The sequence below is a fragment of the Danio rerio genome, chromosome 4 (assembly GCF_052040795.2).
Source record: "Danio rerio strain M-AB ecotype USA chromosome 4, GRCz13ab, whole genome shotgun sequence".
Classification (NCBI taxonomy): Eukaryota; Metazoa; Chordata; class Actinopteri; order Cypriniformes; family Danionidae; genus Danio; species Danio rerio.
In genome coordinates this window covers 78,899,079-78,919,704 of record NC_141024.2, presented here as the reverse complement: position 1 = coordinate 78,919,704, position 20,626 = coordinate 78,899,079, and the positions used below count along the sequence as shown (strand labels likewise).

Genomic DNA, 20,626 nt, shown 5'->3' with positions numbered 1-20,626 from the left:
GTGGGCCCGCCCTTCATGGCAACTGCTCATTGAAAGACAGTAAAACTTTGCTTTTTGCATTAGCTCGCTCATGCTTGCTGCTGCTCTGTGCCCCCTCTCGCCTTGCTTTCGGTCAATGCACAGCCACTCAATCAGGTCGCAAAAAACTTTCCACGCAACCTCTTAAAGTTTAGGAACCGCAGAAACTGCTAAAAAAAACTTCTGCAAACCGACTCTCAGCAGAGTTTGTCACCCTGGTAACCCAGGACAATTTCCACTCACAAGCAAGTGAATCTTAAGGACGTCACTGAAGCTGAGTCACCAATCCATCAGGAACGCCGTGTTTTGTAGAGGCCAGTCGGCAAAAGAAACTCAAACAAATGTCATCTCTTGCTCATCTGGTGCAAATTGATCTTAAGCAGATGAAGATAAGTAAAATCTTTGCTTTTGTGGTTTCTCAGGTGTGATTCTAAGATCTAGTAATAAGAGATTAAATTAATTTGGGACGGTTGTCCACTCATTTTGCACAAGCACCACAATTGAGAACCATTGCTCTGATAAGAGGATAAGCATTCTAGATTGCATAGGAGTACATTGCAACAGCCAGTTGATGAAAAAGGGTTGGGGCTTCCTGAGCATTTATTTCATTATTACACCTTCAGTCTGAGACATGTCACTCACTAGTCTATGCCTCCTGAGAAAGCTCCATCTCGGTTTATGGTGGAACAAGCCATCCTACTTCCCCTTCCACCACTACAATATCTATCTATTCATCTATTTATTTATTTTATTTTGTTAATGTGTTATTTAAAATATAAAAAAATTTACTGACAGAATTTTAGGTGCAGGCTAGGACTGTCTCTGCCATTTGCAGGTAACGCTGTCCTTTTGGCTTCATAGTATATGGACCTTCCACATGCAGTGGGACGGTTTGCTGCTGAATGTGACATGGCAGGGAAAGAAACAGCACCTCTAGGTCAGAAACCATGGTGCTTGACGAAAAAGGTGGCCATCTCCAGATTGGAGGAAAGTCCTTACCCCAAATGAAGTTCAAGTATCTGCGTTTTTTTTTTTTTTCATGAGCAATGGAATGTAAGATTTAAAGATGGATCAGTGCAGCAGCAGCAGTAATGTAGTTAATGTGATTGTTGTGTTGAAGGAGCTGAGACAAAAGGCAGTGTTCTCAGTTTACTGCTCAATCTAGGTTCCTACTCTCACCTATGGTCATGACTGAAAGGAAAAGATCTTGGACGCAACTGGACACATTTTACAAAAAGTGTTATGCTTGTTTGAGTCCCAACATAAAAGAGAGACGAGCCAACAAAATAGCCTGAATGCAAATTATTTATTATAAAATGTAACTCGTAGAACAATCAATCAAAGCAACCAACAAATGTTTAGGGATAATAATGAAGATAAACACTTAGGATATAAATCACAACAACACATAAGGTTAAAGAGTCAATGAGATGGCAGGTCTTGACATGATGACTCCTGAGAAGCCACAGCGACCTGGAGTAGCTAGCACAACAACTTTTTATATACCCATTAATGAGTAATGCAGGCAATCTGGAGTTTTGGGATCATCACAGTATATTAATATTGTAAAACTGAATACCTGTCGGTCTGCCCAAATCATAAAATATTCATCAAGATCGTATTCTACTCAAAAAAGTAAATGTAGTAAACTAAAAAGAATCTTGAACCTAAAAGTAAAGAAACTTTACTAATAAAAGATGCAACACAGGACAAATGATTGGACTTTCTTCCTAGTGATTTTTCTCATTCAGGGAGTCAGACAGAGAACATCATCCAAAGCAACACTAGCTACATGAATACACTGGAGAGTGGAGTACAGATGCATCCAATCTTCTTCTGTTTTCAGATGTGTTAACTGATTAAACCTCTTGTCACAGTGTGAAAACTTGTACGGTCTCTCCAGTGTGAATCGTCTGGTGCAGTTTTAATTTGAGCTGTAAGAAAAGTCTTCTCACACTTAAGCACATATACATATATCTCTCACATCATTGTGGATCTTTATGTGTTCATTTAGGTTTGCTGATCTGTTGAAACTCTTCCCACATTGAGTTCATGTGAATGGTTTCTCTCCAGTGTGGGTCTTCATGTGTTTATTAAGGTCTGATGTGTTGCTGAACTCATCCCACACCGAAGCTGCGGTCACAGTAGTTTGAGCATGCAAAATTTTGTTGTACGACGCTGTGAAAAGGGGCAGGATTAAACAACATGATTAAACATGAATGGTTTCTCTCCTGTGTGGCGCATCATGTGTCGATTAAGGGACGATGAGTGGCTGAAACTCTTCCCACACTGAGTGCATGCAAATGGTTTCTCTCCAGTGTGGATCTTCATGTGTTTATTAAGGAGTGATGAGCAGTTAAAACTCTTCCCACACTGAGTGCATGTAAATGGTTTCTCTCCAGTGTGGATCCTCATGTGTATATTAAGGGATGATGATTGGCTGAAACTCTTTCCACACTGAGTGCATGTGAATGGTTTCTCTCCAGTGTGGATCCTCATGTGTATATTAAGGGATGATGATTGGCTGAAACTCTTCCCACACTGAGAGCATGTGAATGGTTTCTCTCCAGTGTGGATCCACTTGTGGTGATTAAGGTGTGATAAACAGCTAAAACTCTTCCCACACTGAGTGCATGCGAATGGTTTTTCTCCAGTGTGGATCCTCATGTGTATATTAAGGGATGATGATAGGCTGAAACTCTTCCCACAATAAGTGCAAGTGAATGGTTTCTCTTTAGTGTGGATCCTCATGTGTTGATTTAAGTTTGATGATTGGCTGAAACATTTCCCACACTGAGTGCATGTGAATGGTTTCTCTCCAGTGTGGATCCTCATGTGTAGATTAAGAGATGATGATTGGCTGAAACTCTTCCCACACTGAGTGCATGTGAATGGTTTCTCTCCAGTGTGGATCCTCATGTGTAGATTAAGGGATGATGATTGGCTGAAACTCTTTCCACACTGAGTGCAGGTTAAACAATTCTTGTCTCTCCTTTTCAAAATACCATCAGTCTGTAAATGAGTTTTTTCCTCAATTTTGACATGATGTTCCTCCTCTTTACTCTCCTCATTCTCTTCAATTAGGTCTGAAATAAATAAATAAAATTTTAGTTTTCATTAAGTCTTAAAAAAATCTCATCAAAAGCTGAATAGTGAAAAGACACTGGAAACATTGGCTACACACACTGTCATTTTCATGCACATTAAATGTAAAATATATAAGATCATGTTTTGTTCGGTCCATTAACATGTTCACATTTAAGCACATTTAATTCATCTTTATTTATCTAGTGCTTTTACAATGTAAATTATGTCAAAGTCGCCTAACATAGAAGTTTTAGTAAATTGAAACCGTGTCAGTTCAGTTTTCAGAGTTCCTTACATAATTGATCATAAAAGTAATTTTGGTCATTGATAAGACACAGATTTGAAAGCTGTAAATGGCCTAATTTTATTCGTATATATTCATAATAACAAAATGTTTTTTCTAAAATTTGTAAAGCAGACAGGAAATACTTGTTTATTCTTTGCCTGAGTGGTAAATGCATCAGAAAAAAGTTCTGGGGTAAAAGCTAAAAAAACAGCTGAATATTTGCCTCACAGACATGAGACACACCTGTACAGCATCTGCCTAAAGGCTGAAATGTGCACCTTTCCCATTGTGTGCTGTTGGGACTTTTTCATCAATTCTGGGGTGATTTTGAGGCTTAGTTTGGAAAAAAACTTGCAAAGCCATAACAGCATATAATCATGCATTTATGATTTTTGGTATTTCCTGTGACGACAGTCAACATTGTTTAATTGATCTCCACCTGTGGGACGGCTAAAAGGAAATGGGTGAGTGAAAGAAGAGGAGAGTTGAAGAGGCCAGCATTATGTGGTGTGCGGAAGAAAGAGAAGTTGACTGAACTGTTGCTTTGTGGGGACAAGTAGAGCAGGGGTGGCTGGCCGGTCAGAATCGGCAGGCTAGCGCAGCAGCTCAATTGAATATACTGGGGTAAAATAAATGCTCATATTACAAAGACATGGCGGGGAAAAATGTAATGTAATGCAGTGCTTCTTGTACAATCTGAGACCCACTTTATATCAGATATCACTCGAGCAGTGGAGATTGCTGATTTCTAAAGAAAACAGACCTTAAACACGCAGATTTTTGCTTTGGCATACAGTGTACCGGAAGCGCTTAACCCAGGTTACTGGCAAATTAAAAGTCCTATTAGCATGCTTCGACATATACCCTATTATTGCACAGCCAATTTACACAAACTGACTATAGAAACACTATTCTGGTTTTCCAACATCTGTAATGAAGAGGCCCCACTTTGGTTACTGATGAAACAGCACACGTCTAATCCAGTGTCATTACGCTCACTACTTTGTGCTTTCATTCCAGTTTGTGGTGTTTGTTCACCAAAAATAAGAATTAATGAAAAAAAAAAGAGAAAGTGTATTATTTTGTTCAAATTGCTGAATGCTACTGTTGTTGCAGTTCAGCTGTAATTGTGTGTGTTCTGTACATATGCCTGTGATTAATTGTTTACAGGGAGCGCCGCTGGGTTATAGGAGGTGCAGTGATCAAGAAAGATAATGAAGTGTGAGACAGTATCATGCTGCTGTAAAACCACTAAAGAATAATAAATCCTTTTTGCTTTGTTTAAAACATTCTAGTGCCATGTTCCAGTAAAGATCCAACGTATTTCCACTACCGGACACAACACAGTTAGTAAACAATATTTTACGAATAACCCAGTTATTAATGGATCACTCAGAATATGGTCACAATTCAGACCTCACTTTAATAATAAACAAGCATTGCCTTCTGCTCCTATTTTGTTAAATCCGTTATTCTCTTCCTCTCTTATAGATTCAGCATTCCAATTATGCTTTAGGTAGGGAGTTATCTGTGTTAAGGACCTGTTTAAAGATGGCACATTTATCTCATTTCAACAGTTAACAGACATTGAGATTCCCCAGTCAAATATTAGACTATTTTAAATACTTTTTTCCAAAATAAACTTTCTTTAAAATAAAAAACAAACGAGCAAATGATTTTAAAGTTTTAAAACTAAAATAAACTAAATCTATGCGCAACAATCTGTCCAGGTCTATGTCCTCAGCAGTAAATCCATGGTGCACGTTTAAACAAATGTTATTGTAAGCAAAATAATTAAACTATTATAATAAATAGAGTTAAAATGACCTTTTTGAATAAAAAGTTTAACATTTATTGAGATAAATTGTTGGTGATTGTATGGGTTTTGGCAAGATTATGTAACAAAACATGAACAAAGAAAAATAAAGACTTGTTTAAAAAAGATTTAAGACCTCACAACATTTCAGTAAATTTAAGACTTTTTAAGGCCTAAAATTTTAGATTTTGAAATTTAAGACATTTTAAGACCCTGCAGGTTATAGGGAATAGCCCTTGTAATTAGTTAATATAATTATGATGTCATTCTAACTCAGTTACTATCTGTGAGAACTAGTAACAACTACTAGAAACAAGTTTAAACCCATAAAAAAAGTTGATTAAAAAAAGGGGAATTGTGATCAACGTGACATATGCAAATGGAAAGTACTAAGCCAACACCATCACCGTAATAGCAGATATCTTTTATGAGAATAGAATAGGTCAAATATTGTCAGCTCAGACAAACTTTTTAAATTGATTGTTTTTATTTAGTGCCAGTGCTCATGGACGCTTTACAAACAGTAGGAGAACAAGAAACGCAATAACCTTAAGAAGGTAGAGAAAATGGGAGACTATTAAAACAGAAAAAGAATGACACGAGAACAAGTATAAAAGAAACTCATTCCTATCTTTAAATAAGTGCTTATGTGAATTTAGAAGAACTAGGCAGCACACTCAGGGCTGCAAGATGGATTTAATTTAGTATTCTTATCATTAAAATATATCTAAATGAGGATCAAATGACTGAGTTGGTGTTTGAGAGTGAAAACCAACCTGTTTGTTCCTGCTTGACTCTGAATGTTTCTTCAATCTTCACATCTTCACTCTCCTCTTTAATAAACGCCATCTTTATAACAGTGTGGAGATCAGTCTGTTTCCTCTGTGTTTGGACACTTTATTCTGTTTAAAATGAACAAAACAATGAACAGAAACAAACTTATCTTTAACATTTGCTTTAACAGTTTCTTTATATGAGAGTAATTAACAAAAACAAATCAGGTAAGTCTGAGCAAGAAACAATAGCCACAAATGAGCTGATTAAAACTAGTGACGTAACTACATGTCAGGATAAAAACAATATTTATAACCAAATAAACAAACAAACAAAAAACTGAATAGTTGTATATTCCTCGTTTTTGAGTAAAAGAGTATTGAATCTCCATCTAGAGGGTTTGGTCAGTGTACTAAATTGCAGCGATGTTGTTATTGCATTGTGGTCAGAAATACTTTGTGGTAGAAATTCAATGTTCTTTACACATGAAAATATCATAGGAGATAGTAAGATGTAGTCTATTCTTGAATAGGATTTATGTCTTGGTGAGAAGTAAGTGTATTCTTTCACATTAGGGTTGAGCAACCTCCAGGTGTCACTCACGTTTAGGTCTTTAGTAAACCAATTTAATGCTTTTGAAGACTGGGGTTGTATCATTGGGATTGAAGGATTTGATCGATCTAAAACAGTGTCCATTACCGTGTTCATGTCTCCTCCAATAATAAGTGAATATTCATTATAGGCTAAAAGAGTTTTTGTAATGTCTGGGAAAAAAGGAGCATCATAAGAGTTTGGGGCATAAATATTGACAAACATTAGCTTCTTTCCTCCTATATTAGTACAACAATATGCCATTCTACCATTATTGTCTGATCCTAAATTTTCAATACTGAAAGTATGATTTCTTTTAAATAATATTGCCACCCCTCTCTTTTTAGAGTTATAACCTGAAGATACTATAGGAATATAGTGTTTGTTTTGTAATCGCTGGACATCTGCTATCCTTAGATGGGTTTCTTGGATAAGTGCAACGTCTATGTTTTTCCTGCGAAGATAATCTAAAAATTTAGTCCGTTTACTAGGAGAGTTTAACCCTCTGACGTTAAGAGACATAATATTCAAATTAACCATAATCTCTGAACATAAAGCTTTCACAAATAAACATGTAAAGATTGTAGTAGTAGGTGCAATTTAAACATAGAAATTTCGTGGATATATATGAAAAGAATATAAAAATTTCTGCGTATTTTATTCCTGAGTGCCCCACCCTTTCCCTAACCCCCTCAATAACGAGCGTCTGTGGCGATCGCGAGGCAATGTCTTAACACTATTCGCCTTCCAGTACCTCCTTGATATTAAACAGCTGAGGAACGTTACAACCATCAGTGTATCAGCATCAACTCTATTTAAACATGTAACAAGTTTTGAATTCGGGCTGTTCCAATCTTAAACCAAGAAACTTAGCCCCCACCTTGTCGACAAAAAAATAAAAAAATAAAAATAAATTAATAAAAATAAATAAATAAATAAAAAATAATAAAATAAATAACTAAAATAAATAACATAACAAATAATAGTAAAAATATATATAATAATAAAATAAATAGTATTAAATAAATAAAATTTGTATCATGAATATCTAACCGTAACTTTAAATACCAATAAAACAAAATAATAATATTAATAGTAATAGTTGTTTACCGTATAATTTGGTCATTTAGGGGGCTAAGAAATGTTTCTAATCATGTCATTTAAGTGTTGATAAGTCCAATATTGTCTCCTTAATCGGTTTCCTCCATTGCCTCCTGGAGCTGAGGATATAAAGACCTGCGAGCCGGCGCTGACGTTGTTCGCTCCAGTCCCTCGATGTATTTCTCGGCTTCATCCGGCGTCTCAAACGAGTATTTTTGGCCTTTGAATGAGACTTTCAGTATTGCTGGGTAAATTAGAAAAGTTTCCGCACCTTTTTGTTGGAGTTTGGATCTGACGGCCGAGAACGCTTTTCTCTTCTGTGCGGTCGCTAAACTGAATAGTTGTAAAGAAGCTTTTAAATTTGACTGAAGAACTTAATACAATGTTGAACAATGCATCCACACATATTTACATTTTATAATGTTAGCATTCAGATATTATTTGAGTGTAAATTCAAAATGTGCAACTCACCTTTTCTGTCTTCAATGAAGAAGTGGGATAAAAAAGGCCTCCGTGGGTTTTTCTTTGTAGGTTGTTGTTGGTAATAATCCCAATGTAGGAATCTACAATCGTAGTTTGTCCTCCAAAGTTGTTCTCTTACAGCTAAATCAGATAATGAAGCCTCCGTTAGGAACACGGAATATATAGATGCAACCCTGCTGAGCTACTGGATCTGGAATGTGATTGGATAAGACTCAATTGGCCCCCATTAAAGCTGGTATAGAGATGCAAATGAAATGAGCAGTGAAGACTCAGGACACATACAGTGGGGGATGGGAAGTTTAGCAGCTTTACAAACCAGTTTTACAGAGAAATAATGATGTATTGGGAAAATAAGTTGGCTTTAGCCATCATCATTTGTTTTGTTGCTGTTGTTTTATAGGACTATTGATGGAAGCTTTTTTATTGTGGCTGCTGCATTTTGTAGTTAATGCTGATACACTTATGTTGAGGTATTTTGATTTGAAACTCATTTTATTGTTTTTTTTTTCCCAAGCTGTTTTTTGTTTAAAGATGCAAATGAGCATTGAAGACTTAAATCACACTGATATCTCAACACACACAACTACATTCACTTATATACTAGTTATGTAAGTGATACTATTGTACTGTGATATATCATTATTTGTTAATAGAAACAATTTCTAATCTTCACAGTGAGGTTTTATTTGTGTCAAGTTCAGTCAATATATTAATATTAGCAATGTTTTAGTCATTTATTTATCACTGAACTTGTTCTTTATGTGAGTTTAGAGTCCTTTACTTCTCCTAAAGCACATGCAGCTCATTACTGCTTCCTGTAAACTGTCAACACACTCTTAACAGATCAATTATTTCTTTCCAAATGTGTCTATAAATTTTTATGATCAAAATGTAACTTGTTTCTGTGACAATTTTTTTCTTTCCTTCGTTTTTTTACTTAAACAGAACATGTGTGAGCAGCTCATCTTTCTCAAAAGCCTCTTATTCACCTGATATGTAACAAAGATGTTTTTCTCTCTAATTATCAGTTGTGTTTGTGCATACAAATATGCATAGACATTCACAAAAGAATATATAAGATACTCTGTGACAAAACCTTTTTTAACACAGTAACGCGATCACATACTGTCTATTTTTTGCTACTTTTGACCTTAGAAGATAATTGTTTGTACATTAATCACAAATGGATGAGACACACTGTAACTTCAAACTCATTTGTGTTAATTCCAGGTGCTGTGAAATGTTATGTACAAGCTTCAGAAGCAATCAGGTGTGAGTAAAGTGCCATATATCTGATCCAGTCCTCCAGCATCTTTTTTGCTTCAAATTAAAGTCTTTTACACTAAAATCATTATGAAGTTGCTCTTTTGTTGCTAATAATTGATTTATATTATCTGAAATATAACTAATTCTATTATATAGCTTTATCTCTTAACCAGGAGAAGGAGGGAAAATGCAATCACTCACTCAATGCAGTCGAATCAACTGTTATGGTACAGGCACAAATCAAGCGACACAAAGAAACCAAGAAAGCAACTTTTAATCAGAAACTTTATATATATATATATATATATATATATATATATATATATATATATATATATATATATATATATATAATTTATTCATTTTCTTGTCGGCTTAGTCCCTTTACTAATCTGGGGTCGCCACAGCGGAATGAACCGCCAACTTAACCAGCAAGTTTTTACACAGCGGATGCCCTTCCAGCCGCAACCCATCTCTGGGAAACATCCACACACACACACTCATACACTATGGACAATTTAGCCTACCCAATTCACCTGTACCGCATGTCTTTGGACTGTGGGGGAAACCGTAGTACCCGGAGGAAACCCACGGAAAAGCAGGGAGAACATGCAAACTCCACACAGAAACGCCTGTTGCTATACATATATATAGCAGCTGGGCATAGTTAATCTGAAAGCAAGTTGGGCCGCGCTCACACGAGTGTTTGTTCTTGCAAAATTCTTTCGTACAGCGCTGCAAAAAAGGGTGGGATAAAACAATATGATTAGACGTTACTAAAAGCGACTGATTGCTCCATATAGCTCATGTTTTGATCTTCTATTGGTCTCATGCACTCACGTGATGCGATGTCAAGCTTTTGTCTTACCTTTGTGGAGTCCACTATTAAATCTGTCATGCAGCTATATATTTATAATTAGAAAATAATTACATCACAAGTAAATTATTGTATAGGGAGTTTATACAGGGTAATTCAATGACAAGAGTTCACTTTATATCTACACAATGCAGAACTTTTAATGTGATTAACCTGCTCCACCTACACCAACTACAGCATTTCTCAGACTTCTGTTTCACTATGGTGTAATCACAGTGGTGAACGTCACATACAACAACAACTGCACTTACTCCTGTAACTTGTTTGCAACAATGAAATTTAAATATCTGTGTCACAGATTCATTTAAATAAATGACTCATCATCATGTGCAGTCGTCTTTATTAATAGCTGCCTAATAGTCCAGACCATTAACTGAATAGGACCGTTTTACATATATGAAACCTGTTAACAGGTATAGCTGTTCATCCCAATACCAACTTGATAGCCTAAAGCAAATTACATGAATAGGACCTGCCTTACATCTCTTAAGACAAATAAGCAAAGGTGTCTATAACAATACATGCTTGATTGCCCAGATCATTACATCTGAATGGTGCCTTTTAGTAACCATAGTTCTTCACCAATACCAGTTTAATACCTCAAACAATTACACATATGTGAGGTTTCACAGTGTTGCAGTGGGTAGCACGATTGCCTCACAGCAAGAAGGTTGCTGGTTCGAGCCTCTACTGGGTCAGTTGGCATTTCTATGTGGAGTTTGCATGTTCTCCCTGTGTTCGCGTGCGTTTCCTCCGGATGCTCTGGTTTTCACAAAGTTCATAGACATGCGGTGTGTGTGAATGAGTTTGTATGCATGTTTCCCAGTAACGGGTTGCAGCTGGAAGGGCATCCGCTGTGTAAAGCATGTGCTGCTGGATAAGTTGGCAGTTCATTCCACTATGGTGACCCCTGATTAATAAAAGGACTAAGCTATAAAGAAAATGAATGAATATATGAGTAATATCACACGAGTATCAGTTTCTGTATTTCTATTTGTTGTAATGAACAGTTGTTGTTGCAATAAAAAATTAATAAATAAATTTAAAAAAAGCAGTGCGATGTGGCTCTCGAGAACATTTTGAGTGCCAGAAAATGTTGAAAAAAGCAGCTATGTCCAAAGTAGGAGCTGTTAAACCATGTAGTGGCTGCTTCTTGACCCTGTAGCCTATTCTCTTCATTTGCATTCAGCAGAAGAAACTCAAACAGGTAAAAATGTTTTTTTTTTTATGTGAACTACCCCTTTAATGCTTCTGTAAGTAAAGGTAAATGAAATATTATTACTGAAGATATTGCTAAAGAATGGCAGAAAACGTGGAACACAGCTAATAAGAGATGACAATTCATTTGAAACAATAATAAACACTATATAGGCCTATAAAGTTGTAAAAATAGAAAAGAAAATAAGGGGTCATAATTATGAGGATGAGATTTGGACTCTCATATATTAATAGTAAGTAATGTGTTGTAGACATGCAAGTCATCATGAACTGGATTAAAAAAAGTTTCTCAAAATTGTCTTAAAATGTTTAGATTAAAAAATTTGATCAACTTTAAATACTAAAGTGTGTGTTTGTGAGAGAGATCTAATCTATTTTAATTTTTATTAATATTTTTTATTTTATCAATCTTTTTATTTTTATTAATCTATTTTTATTTTATTTATTTCTGTGTTTTTTCTGTATTATATTTTATATCCATATTTGTTTGCACTACTGTCTTGTTTGTACGTATGCAATATAAATGTACAGTTATTTGTCATGCCAATAAAGCACCTAAAATGTGAAATGTGAGAGAGAGAGAGAGAGAGAGAGATAGCAGAAATAGTATAGAGTGAAAAACAAGGGAGAAATGTATCAATAAGTCATGACTGCAACAGTAAGGGGCAAAAAAGCTAAACAAAAAAGACTTTTATTTTGGCGTGGTGTGTGACGTCATCAGGCGGCGCCGCTTCAGCGCTTTGATTCAACTGGAGAAAGGTTTGTGTTTTTAAATGTTTACGGATATAACCCGATTTAATTAAAGTTTCATGTTTTTCATCCGATGCTACATTGTGTACCTGCTGTTGGAAATATTATTTTAACCCTTTATACAGCGTAGTACTATTTTATTCTTAGTAACCGAGGGCTTTTGTTTGAAACAGAAAAGTGTGTAATGCGAGCTTTACAATAGAGGTAAAGTTGGTTTTATATTCACACATTTGTTCATTTAGAAGTCTCTATATTGTTTACCATGTTACTTTGAATATGTCATCAGAGTTAGCCTGCCAGTATGACTTGAATTCAACATTAACACTGTTTATTTGACTGTGAACAATGTTGTACTTTGATAGTCATTTGCTGCTAATATGATTTTACTGTTTAGAGTTTGCAAATAATACTTTTATGAAATTATATTATTAAGGGGAAAGTCTGAATGTGTGAATATAAAACCAACTTTACTTCTATAGTCCCTGCTGAAAAAACCAGCATAGACCAGCATTGCTGGTCACCAGCAAGACCAGCATATGTTGTGTTTTGGTGCTGGTATGCTGGTGACCAGCATGGGATGCTGGTGCTGGTATGCTGATAACCAGCATGGGATGCTGGTGCTGTGATGCTGGTGTAATGCTGTGATGACCAGCATGAGATGCTGGTGCTATGCTGGTGACCAGCATGGGATGCTGGTGTTATGCTGTGGTGACCATGGGATGCTGGTGCTGTGATGCTGGTATTATGCTGGTGACCAGCATGGGATGCTGGTGCTGTGATGCTGGTGACCAGCATAGGATGCTGCTGCTATGCTGGTGGCCAGCATACAAGCACCAGCATCCCATGCTGGTCACCAGCACCAAAACACAACATATGCTGGTCTTGCTGGGATTTGGGTGCTATGCTGGTGACCAGCATGAAATGCTGGTGCTGGGATGCTGGTCACCAGTATGAAATGCTGCTGGGATGCTGGCGCTGGTATGCTAGTGACCAGCAATCCCATGCTGGTCACCAGCATCCCATGCTGGTCACCAGCACCAAAACACAACATATGCTGGTCTTGCTGGGATTTGGGTGCTATGCTGGTGACCAGCATGAATTGCTGGTGCTGGGATGCTGGTCACCAGTATGAGATGCTGCTGGGATGCTGGCGCTGGTATGCTAGTGACCAGCAATCCCATGCTGGTCACCAGCATCCCTTGCTGGTCACCAGCACCAAAACACAACATATGCTGGTCTTGCTGGGATTTGGGTGCTATGCTGGTGCTGGGATGCTGGTCACCAGTATGAGATGCTGCTGGGATGCTGGCGCTGGTAATATGCTAGTGACCAGCAATCCCATGCTGGTCACCAGCATCCCATGCTGGTCACCAGCACCAAAACACAACATATGCTGGTCTTGCTGGGATTTGGATGCTATGCTGGTGACCAGCATGAAATGCTGGTGCTGGGATGCTGGTCACCAGTATGAGATGCTGCTGGGATGCTGGCGCTGGTATGCTAGTGACCAGCAATCCCATGCTGGTCACCAGCACCAAAACACAACATATGCTGGTCTTGCTGGGATTTGGGTGCTATGCTGGTGCTGGGATGCTGGTCACCAGTATGAGATGCTGCTGGGATGCTGGCGCTGGTAATATGCTAGTGACCAGCAATCCCATGCTGGTCACCAGCATCCCATGCTGGTCACCAGCACCAAAACACAACATATGCTGGTCTTGCTGGGATTTGGATGCTATGCTGGTGACCAGCATGAAATGCTGGTGCTGGGATGCTGGTCACCAGTATGAGATGCTGCTGGGATGCTGGCGCTGGTATGCTAGTGACCAGCAATCCCATGCTGGTCACCAGCACCAAAACACAACATATGCTGGTCTTGCTGGGATTTGGGTGCTATGCTGGTGCTGGGATGCTGGTCACCAGTATGAGATGCTGCTGGGATGCTGGCGCTGGTAATATGCTAGTGACCAGCAATCCCATGCTGGTCACCAGCATCCCATGCTGGTCACCAGCACCAAAACACAACATATGCTGGTCTTGCTGGAATTTGGGTGCTATGCTGGTGACCAGCATGAAATGCTGGTGCTGGGATGCTGGTCACCAGTATGAGATGCTGCTGGGATGCTGGCGCTGGGATGCTAGTGACCAGCAATCCCATGCTGGTCACCAGCACCAAAACACAACATATGCTGGTCTTGCTGGGATTTGGGTGCTATGCTGGTGACCAGCATGAAATGCTGGTGCTGGGATACTGGTCACCAGTATGAGATGCTGCTGGGATGCTGGCGCTGGTATGCTAGTGACCAGCAATCCCATGCTGGTCACCAGCACCAAAACACAACATATACTGGTCTTGCTGGGATTTGGGTGCTATGCTGATGACCAGCATGGAATGCTGGTGCTGGGATGCTGGTCACCAGCATGAGATGCAGCTGGGATGCTGGCGCTGATAGTGACCAGCAATACCATGCTGGTCACTGATAGCAAATTACATCTGGCCCAGATATGGCCCACATACCGCGCGGAATGACGGCGATGACTCAACCTGATTGTGGCTGTCATAAGGATCCAAAGTCAGCCACAACTGAACCAGATCTGGACCATATCTCAGAAAAAGCTTGGTCCATATCTGGGCCAGATGTGGCCCATACATTTTCTTAGATCTGGCCCAGCTGCGGCCCATGCAAATTCTGAAATCTGGCCCAGCTGCGGCCCATGCAGTTTCTCAGATCTGGCCCAGATGCGGCCCATGCAATTTCACAGATCTGGCCCAGATCTTGTTCAGTTGCGGCTGACTTTTGGGTTAGATGTGGCTGACATCTACATTTGGTAGCTATATAAATCACATTAAAAGGAATGCTTAGTTTAAATTGCTTTATTTAAAAAATTGCTTTAAAGGAAGCATATAAATTGATAAATACAAATATAGAATTTATATAAATTATATTAATAGATGCATACAAAAAAAAAACAACAACAGATTGATCAATGCAATACATATAAATATATGAATTAGATAAATAAATGCATACAGAATTATCACAAATTAAATGCAAATAAATAAATATAAAAGTTAAAATTAGGTAAGTGGATATACAGAATAAGAAGAACATACAAACACAAATGTATATACAAATTAGATAAATAGATACAGAAAAAAAAAACACAGAAAATATATATATATATTTTTTTTATAAAATGCATATTAATTAAATTAACAAATGATAATTACAGAGACAAGATAAACAAGTACGAGTAGACAGAACAAACACAGAAATCGAATATTTAACAAAAACATATTATTTAAAAAATTACAACGAAAAAGAATTTGTCTGATGAAGAGCCGGCGGCTCGAAACGTTACACGCTCTGTGTCAGCCTTTTTAATTTAATAAATTTGTATTTTTGGAGCCTTGGTGTTGCCGCCTTTGATTTACATTAAATAATTACAATTAAATATTTATTAGCATCTACCCAGAACCAAATTTTTTTTAAAAAATTAAATAAACTGAAAATCCAACAGGGCAGTCCAAGAGTGAGGTCAGGGGCAAGCAAGGGTCAAAGCCAAAAAAAACAGTCCAATGCAAAACATCCTGAAAATCGGAGAAGACAACAATTAAAAGGTGCTGTTTGCAGAGTATATACAGGCACAACTCGATTAAAATTAAGGACTTTTAAGCACTTTTTTAAGCACCTATTTTTATTTTTAAGACTGACAAGCAACGTATTGAACACCTGAAATGTATTCTCAGCAATACATAAAAACATTCCATAGGAACTACCTATCGATTTATAAAAAATAAAAAATAATATTAATATAATATTTCATAGTATTAAACCTATTTTAAATGTGCTTGTGAAATTATTTTTTTAATGTTTTTGTAGATGGAAAGAGAACTGAAAATTAAATTACATTAAATTAAAGGACTAGAAATACTATTATATTGCTAAAATAAAACAGATTTTAGTAAATAATACTAATACAGAGTAAAAGTACATGGTACTATTTTAGCTAGTTACATTTGGAAAAAAAAATCGGATTTTCATTACGGACCTTTTTTAAGTGTAAACTTGTTTGAATGGTTTAATTGTTTAATTACAAGACTACATAAAAAGGAATTTGCACTAACAAAGGAAGTTTATTTCCTTTAAGGAAGTTTAGTATATTTTCAAGCTTAGGAAGGTTTTATACTTCCTTATAATATTATTAATATTATAAAATATTTGAAATATTTTTTTTACATTTTCTACATTTTTCAAAGCAGTGTTTTAAGAGCCTTATTGTTTATTTTGATAAATGTAACAACAGATTGCTTTGACCTGTAATGCCTGTACAATTTAGTTACGCTTTAAGACAGACTATGTATAAATCATACAAATACCTCATTCAAAAACTTTTCCAGCATACCAACCCCGTGACGTCAGACACAGCAATATTCCAAGTTGGGGGTGCCTTTGTGCTAAAAGCTCTAGTAAAACATGCCCTTTTCATCAAAATTGTTACATTAATCAAGTTTGGTTAATATATTTTTTATTAAATCAGAAAGCAATTTACGAAATAATGTAAACTCGATTGACTGCATCACTTCTACTACAAGACACTGGGAAGAATTTTTGCTAGGCGATGTAGGAAGATCTGACACTCAAAGTTTTCTCCATCAATTCATAGTCTGAAATCTTGGTAATTAGTGAAAGTACCTTTGAACTGACCGCAGATCTTGATGTAGTCTTTCTTGATCTGGTCTTCTCCACTTTCGATCCTTCCCTGGGTTCATCTTTACAAGGAAACTGCTGAATGGAAAAAAAAATACTTAGTGATAAAAACCTGGACTATATCATGCTATAAAATGTTTGAAATAAAAGCAGCATAAAAGGACAAGCTAGTGGTGGAGGTTTGCTAGAAAAATCTGTGAGAGAGGATGTTGTGTGTGAGTCAGACTGAGACAGACTGTTGTATGAATGTGTGTTTTTGAGTGTATGAATGTGAGAATGCATTCACAAGAGTGTGTGTTAGTTTGAGGATTTTGCTAGGGTCCAACAGAGTAATTTGTTTAGTTAAGTTGTTAAAAATTATTTTCATTGATTAAATACTTGCCCATATATAGATGTAAAGAATAACCAAAAGAAATAATGCATTAAAATGTCATTATATTTTATATTCAATCTGCAAATCATTTGTTGTGAAATTTGAATGACTTCCATTCAGTATATGAAGAAAATAAAATTAGAATAGGAATAAAACAATAGAACTCTATAAAAAAATACTTCCTATCAAAATAAAGCAGGTGCTTTTACCTTAAGGAACTTTATTAGTATGGTTCCCTGCTTCCAGTTAGTTCAACTTCAGATACCTCCATAATCTGTACTCTGGTGCTTCATTTGGTTCTTGACTTAAGGCTGATTTATACTTCTGCGTCAAACGCCGGCGTATGCTATGGCGCTGACGCATAGCCCTTCGATGTGGCCGTCGCCGTCACTGATGTGCACTTCTCAAAAAATTTAACTACACGTCGCAACGACGCCTAGCGTAAGCTCTGTGATTGGTCGGCTTGGTAGCGCTGACGAGTCTGGGCGGGACCGAGAGCAGCGCGAATGTAAGCGAGCGATTGTTTACAAGTGTGGAGTACCGTGAAGGAGCTCCGGATGGAAAGTTTTGTTTTGTGTTTACCTCATAGTTAAAGTTGTTGTACGTCCACCGGTTCCTGCCTCAAAATGAGCGAGTTTGAGCCACTTGTACATCCCGGAAGTGTTCAGGAAAAGCAAAAAAGTAGCGAAGAAACTCGACACAGAGGAACATTTACACCTCACTGCCAACTAGCGTTTCGGAAGTGTTAATGCAGACCGACAGAGACAGCGCGCAGAAGTATAAATGCACAGCCACGCGCGTTGCATGCGCCGTTGGTTACGCCGGTCCCCTGACGCAGAAGTATAAATCAGGCTTTAAGAGTAACTGGTGTCGCATTCCAGGTCCATCACAATCTGAGCTAGAAGGACAATATGACAAAAGACAAGACAAATGTGAATACACATAACATACAGAATAAAACATTTAAAGATATAGTTTACTATTCTGCCACCATTTATTCATCCTCTACTTGTTTCAAAGCAGTTTGAATCTGTTAAACACTAAAGCAGATATTTTGAAGAATGTTAGAAACCTGTAACTATTGATTAACATAGTAGGAAAAACTGGGTTTGTGTTCATTCATTTTTTTTTCAGCTTCATCCCTTTATTAATCTGGGGTCACCGAAGTGGAATGAACAGTCAACTTATCCAGCATGTTTTACGCAGCAGATACTCTTCCAGCTGCAACACATCACTGGGAAAAACCCATACACTCTCATTTACACACATTAACTAAGGACAATTTAGCTTACACAATTCACCTGTACCGCATGTCTTGTGGGGGAAACAGGAGCACCCGGAGGAAACCCACGCCAACACGGGGAGAACATACAAACTTCACACAGAAATGCCAACTGACCCAGCCGAGGCTCGAACCAGAAACATTTTTGCTGGGAGGCAACAGAGCTATCCACTGTGCACCGCACCACCTGAGTTTATGTTCAACAGAACAAAAAAAATATTTTGAAACAAGTGGAGGATAAAAGACGTCATTATTTTTGGGTGAACTATCCCTTTAAATTTTTGTGTCAAGCATTAGTCTTTAAAAACTTATGTATCACTACAGGAAAAATAAATCAAGTACCTCTTGTGAACAAGCAAAATCATTATGCCATTGTTTTCAATGGTTTTCTTTTACATTTTTCACTCTGAAATTATAACTTAAACATGCGATCCAAGGTAAATTAATCTACTTTAAAGTTACGTCAACAGACTGTGTTTTTCCAGCTCACCAATACTGTCAAATTTTACATTTTCAGAAAACAATTCAATAAATTACCTTGTGGAAACATTTAGACTTTCTTTAAAATATGATTTTTTTAATAATAGATATTTTAAATAAGCTATAACCTCACACAGTGATAAAATAGCAGCAATAAATCTTGTAATATTTTAATAATAAATAAAACATAAAATATATTATTTCAGTTCCCAACAACCAGTCTGACATATACAAGTTACAAAATATGTACAATATTGTACCTGGTGTGCTTGATGATGAAGTAAAACAATTAGTAATGCACTGATGTGAGAGTTGTCCTTTCCTTCAGCTTGCATCCTTGCATGATTCCTTTCTTTTCTGTAACAAATTAATACAATACAATCAATTTATAAAAATATTATTTTTACTTGCCACAAAACCATTTGTTTGTACTTGATACATATGTACAAGATTAATGGTGCAATTCAGTTTCCAGGCTGTTTTAAAGTAATATAAAACATAAGATATGGATTTTAAGCTTATTTAACACAATTGATTTTATTTTTTAACAAGGTTTAATATTTCATAACACACTTAGCCTTCTTTTTTAGCTAATTAATTTCCTTCATAAGTCATTTAACACATCATGTTTCAACTGTGGATTTTTTTTCAAACGTTTTGGCTTTAAATTTTTTTTAATGCAGACCAGTCTCAACAGTGGCCAGCATGAACCACATAACTCTGCAAACTTTTGCTGAAACTTGATAAAACACATTAACAAGCAAATCAAGATCATTAGGATTAACGTTACCAAAAAGAGACTGTTCGTTCAGTGTTTGAACTAAAACCAGTACAAAAGCAGAACTCGGCACCTATTACAACTGTATAAAACGGACAGCATATGATTCATTCATTCAAGCTCCCGTTTCGACGCTGTTCTTCATATAACACGTCTTATTAATCATTTAATTGGGAATGACGAGCGTAAAAGGACAATTGTAACTTAAATGAATTTGTTAAAACCCCGAGCACAATCAACTTAACAGATTACTGAACTGACGGCGGCCATCATTCTTAGCCGTTTTTAGCCATATTATCCACATATAAGTTACAGTTTTATCACTATTCAAAACAGGGGCTTTTCTAACAAATAAAAACATTACCTGACGACAAATATCTCACAAATATGATTTTAAAATAATAACTTACCCGATAAAAAGAAGAAGATGAAATGGCGGACTTGACTTCCTCGTTTGAAAAAATTAACCGTCATTCACGAGGCTCCGCCCACTCCACCGTAATGCAAGGATGAAGCGAAACACATATTCGCCACCAGGGGGCAGTTTATGATTATGTTTTTAAATAAGTAAATAAATATATATATATATATATATATATATATATATATATATATATATATATATATATATATATATATATATATATATTAGGGTAAGGGTAATTAGGCAAGTTATTTTATAACAATGATTTGTTCTGAAACTGTCGAAAAAATATATAGCTTGAAGGGGTTAA

At 36.7% G+C, this 20,626-nt stretch overlaps 3 protein-coding genes and 1 long non-coding RNA gene across 14 annotated transcripts in view; 1 reads left to right on the top strand and 3 right to left on the bottom strand.

Annotated features, from left to right (window-relative positions):
• Positions 1-20,626, bottom strand: part of LOC137489621 (uncharacterized) — a 403,605-nt gene that overhangs the window by 315,405 nt on the left and 67,574 nt on the right. The gene's annotated exons all lie outside the window — the stretch shown is intronic.
• Positions 1,306-8,290, bottom strand: LOC147845075 (uncharacterized). Of its 4 annotated transcripts, none has more exons than XM_087249303.1 (4): positions 8,145-8,290; positions 7,683-8,006; positions 5,984-6,109; positions 1,306-3,104 (listed from the first exon to the last, which is right to left on the bottom strand). In XM_087249303.1, exons 3-4 carry the CDS (start codon positions 6,054-6,056, stop codon positions 2,215-2,217), a joined length of 963 nt encoding a protein of 320 aa, XP_087105429.1. In that variant the 5' UTR covers positions 6,057-6,109; positions 7,683-8,006; positions 8,145-8,290; the 3' UTR covers positions 1,306-2,214. The 4 variants fall into 4 exon arrangements, with proteins under 4 accessions (XP_087105429.1, XP_087105431.1, XP_087105432.1 ...); XM_087249305.1 differs by having other exon boundaries at positions 7,945-8,006; XM_087249306.1 differs by lacking the exon at positions 7,683-8,006 and having other exon boundaries at positions 5,984-6,320; positions 8,008-8,290.
• Positions 12,237-20,626, top strand: part of LOC137489462 (uncharacterized) — a 243,166-nt gene continuing 234,776 nt past the window's right edge. The window contains exon 1 of the mRNA XM_087248736.1: positions 12,237-12,276. The gene's annotated coding sequence lies outside the window, so the exon portion shown is untranslated. The remainder of the gene's footprint in view (positions 12,277-20,626) is intronic.
• Positions 15,128-20,342, bottom strand: LOC148682946 (uncharacterized). Of its 6 annotated transcripts, none has more exons than XR_015943161.1 (6): positions 20,303-20,342; positions 19,375-19,471; positions 17,562-18,250; positions 16,965-17,054; positions 16,649-16,735; positions 15,128-15,859 (listed from the first exon to the last, which is right to left on the bottom strand). It is a non-coding gene; the product is annotated as an uncharacterized LOC148682946 (long non-coding RNA). The 6 variants fall into 6 exon arrangements; XR_015943160.1 differs by lacking the exon at positions 16,649-16,735 and adding an exon at positions 18,654-18,821 and having other exon boundaries at positions 15,461-15,859; XR_015943158.1 differs by lacking the exon at positions 16,649-16,735 and having other exon boundaries at positions 15,129-15,859; positions 16,965-17,057.

What these genes read in the sequence shown, in the direction of transcription:
- LOC147845075 (XM_087249306.1), bottom strand. Translation starts at nt 6,056, where the DNA reads ATGGCGTTTATTAAAGAGGAGAGTGAAGATGTGAAGATTGAAGAAACA. An exon ending in AGTCAAGCAGGAACAAACAG is followed by an intron (nt 3,105 to 5,983) that starts GTTGGTTTTCAC and finishes TATTTATTTCAG; the next exon opens with ACCTAATTGAAGAGAATGAG.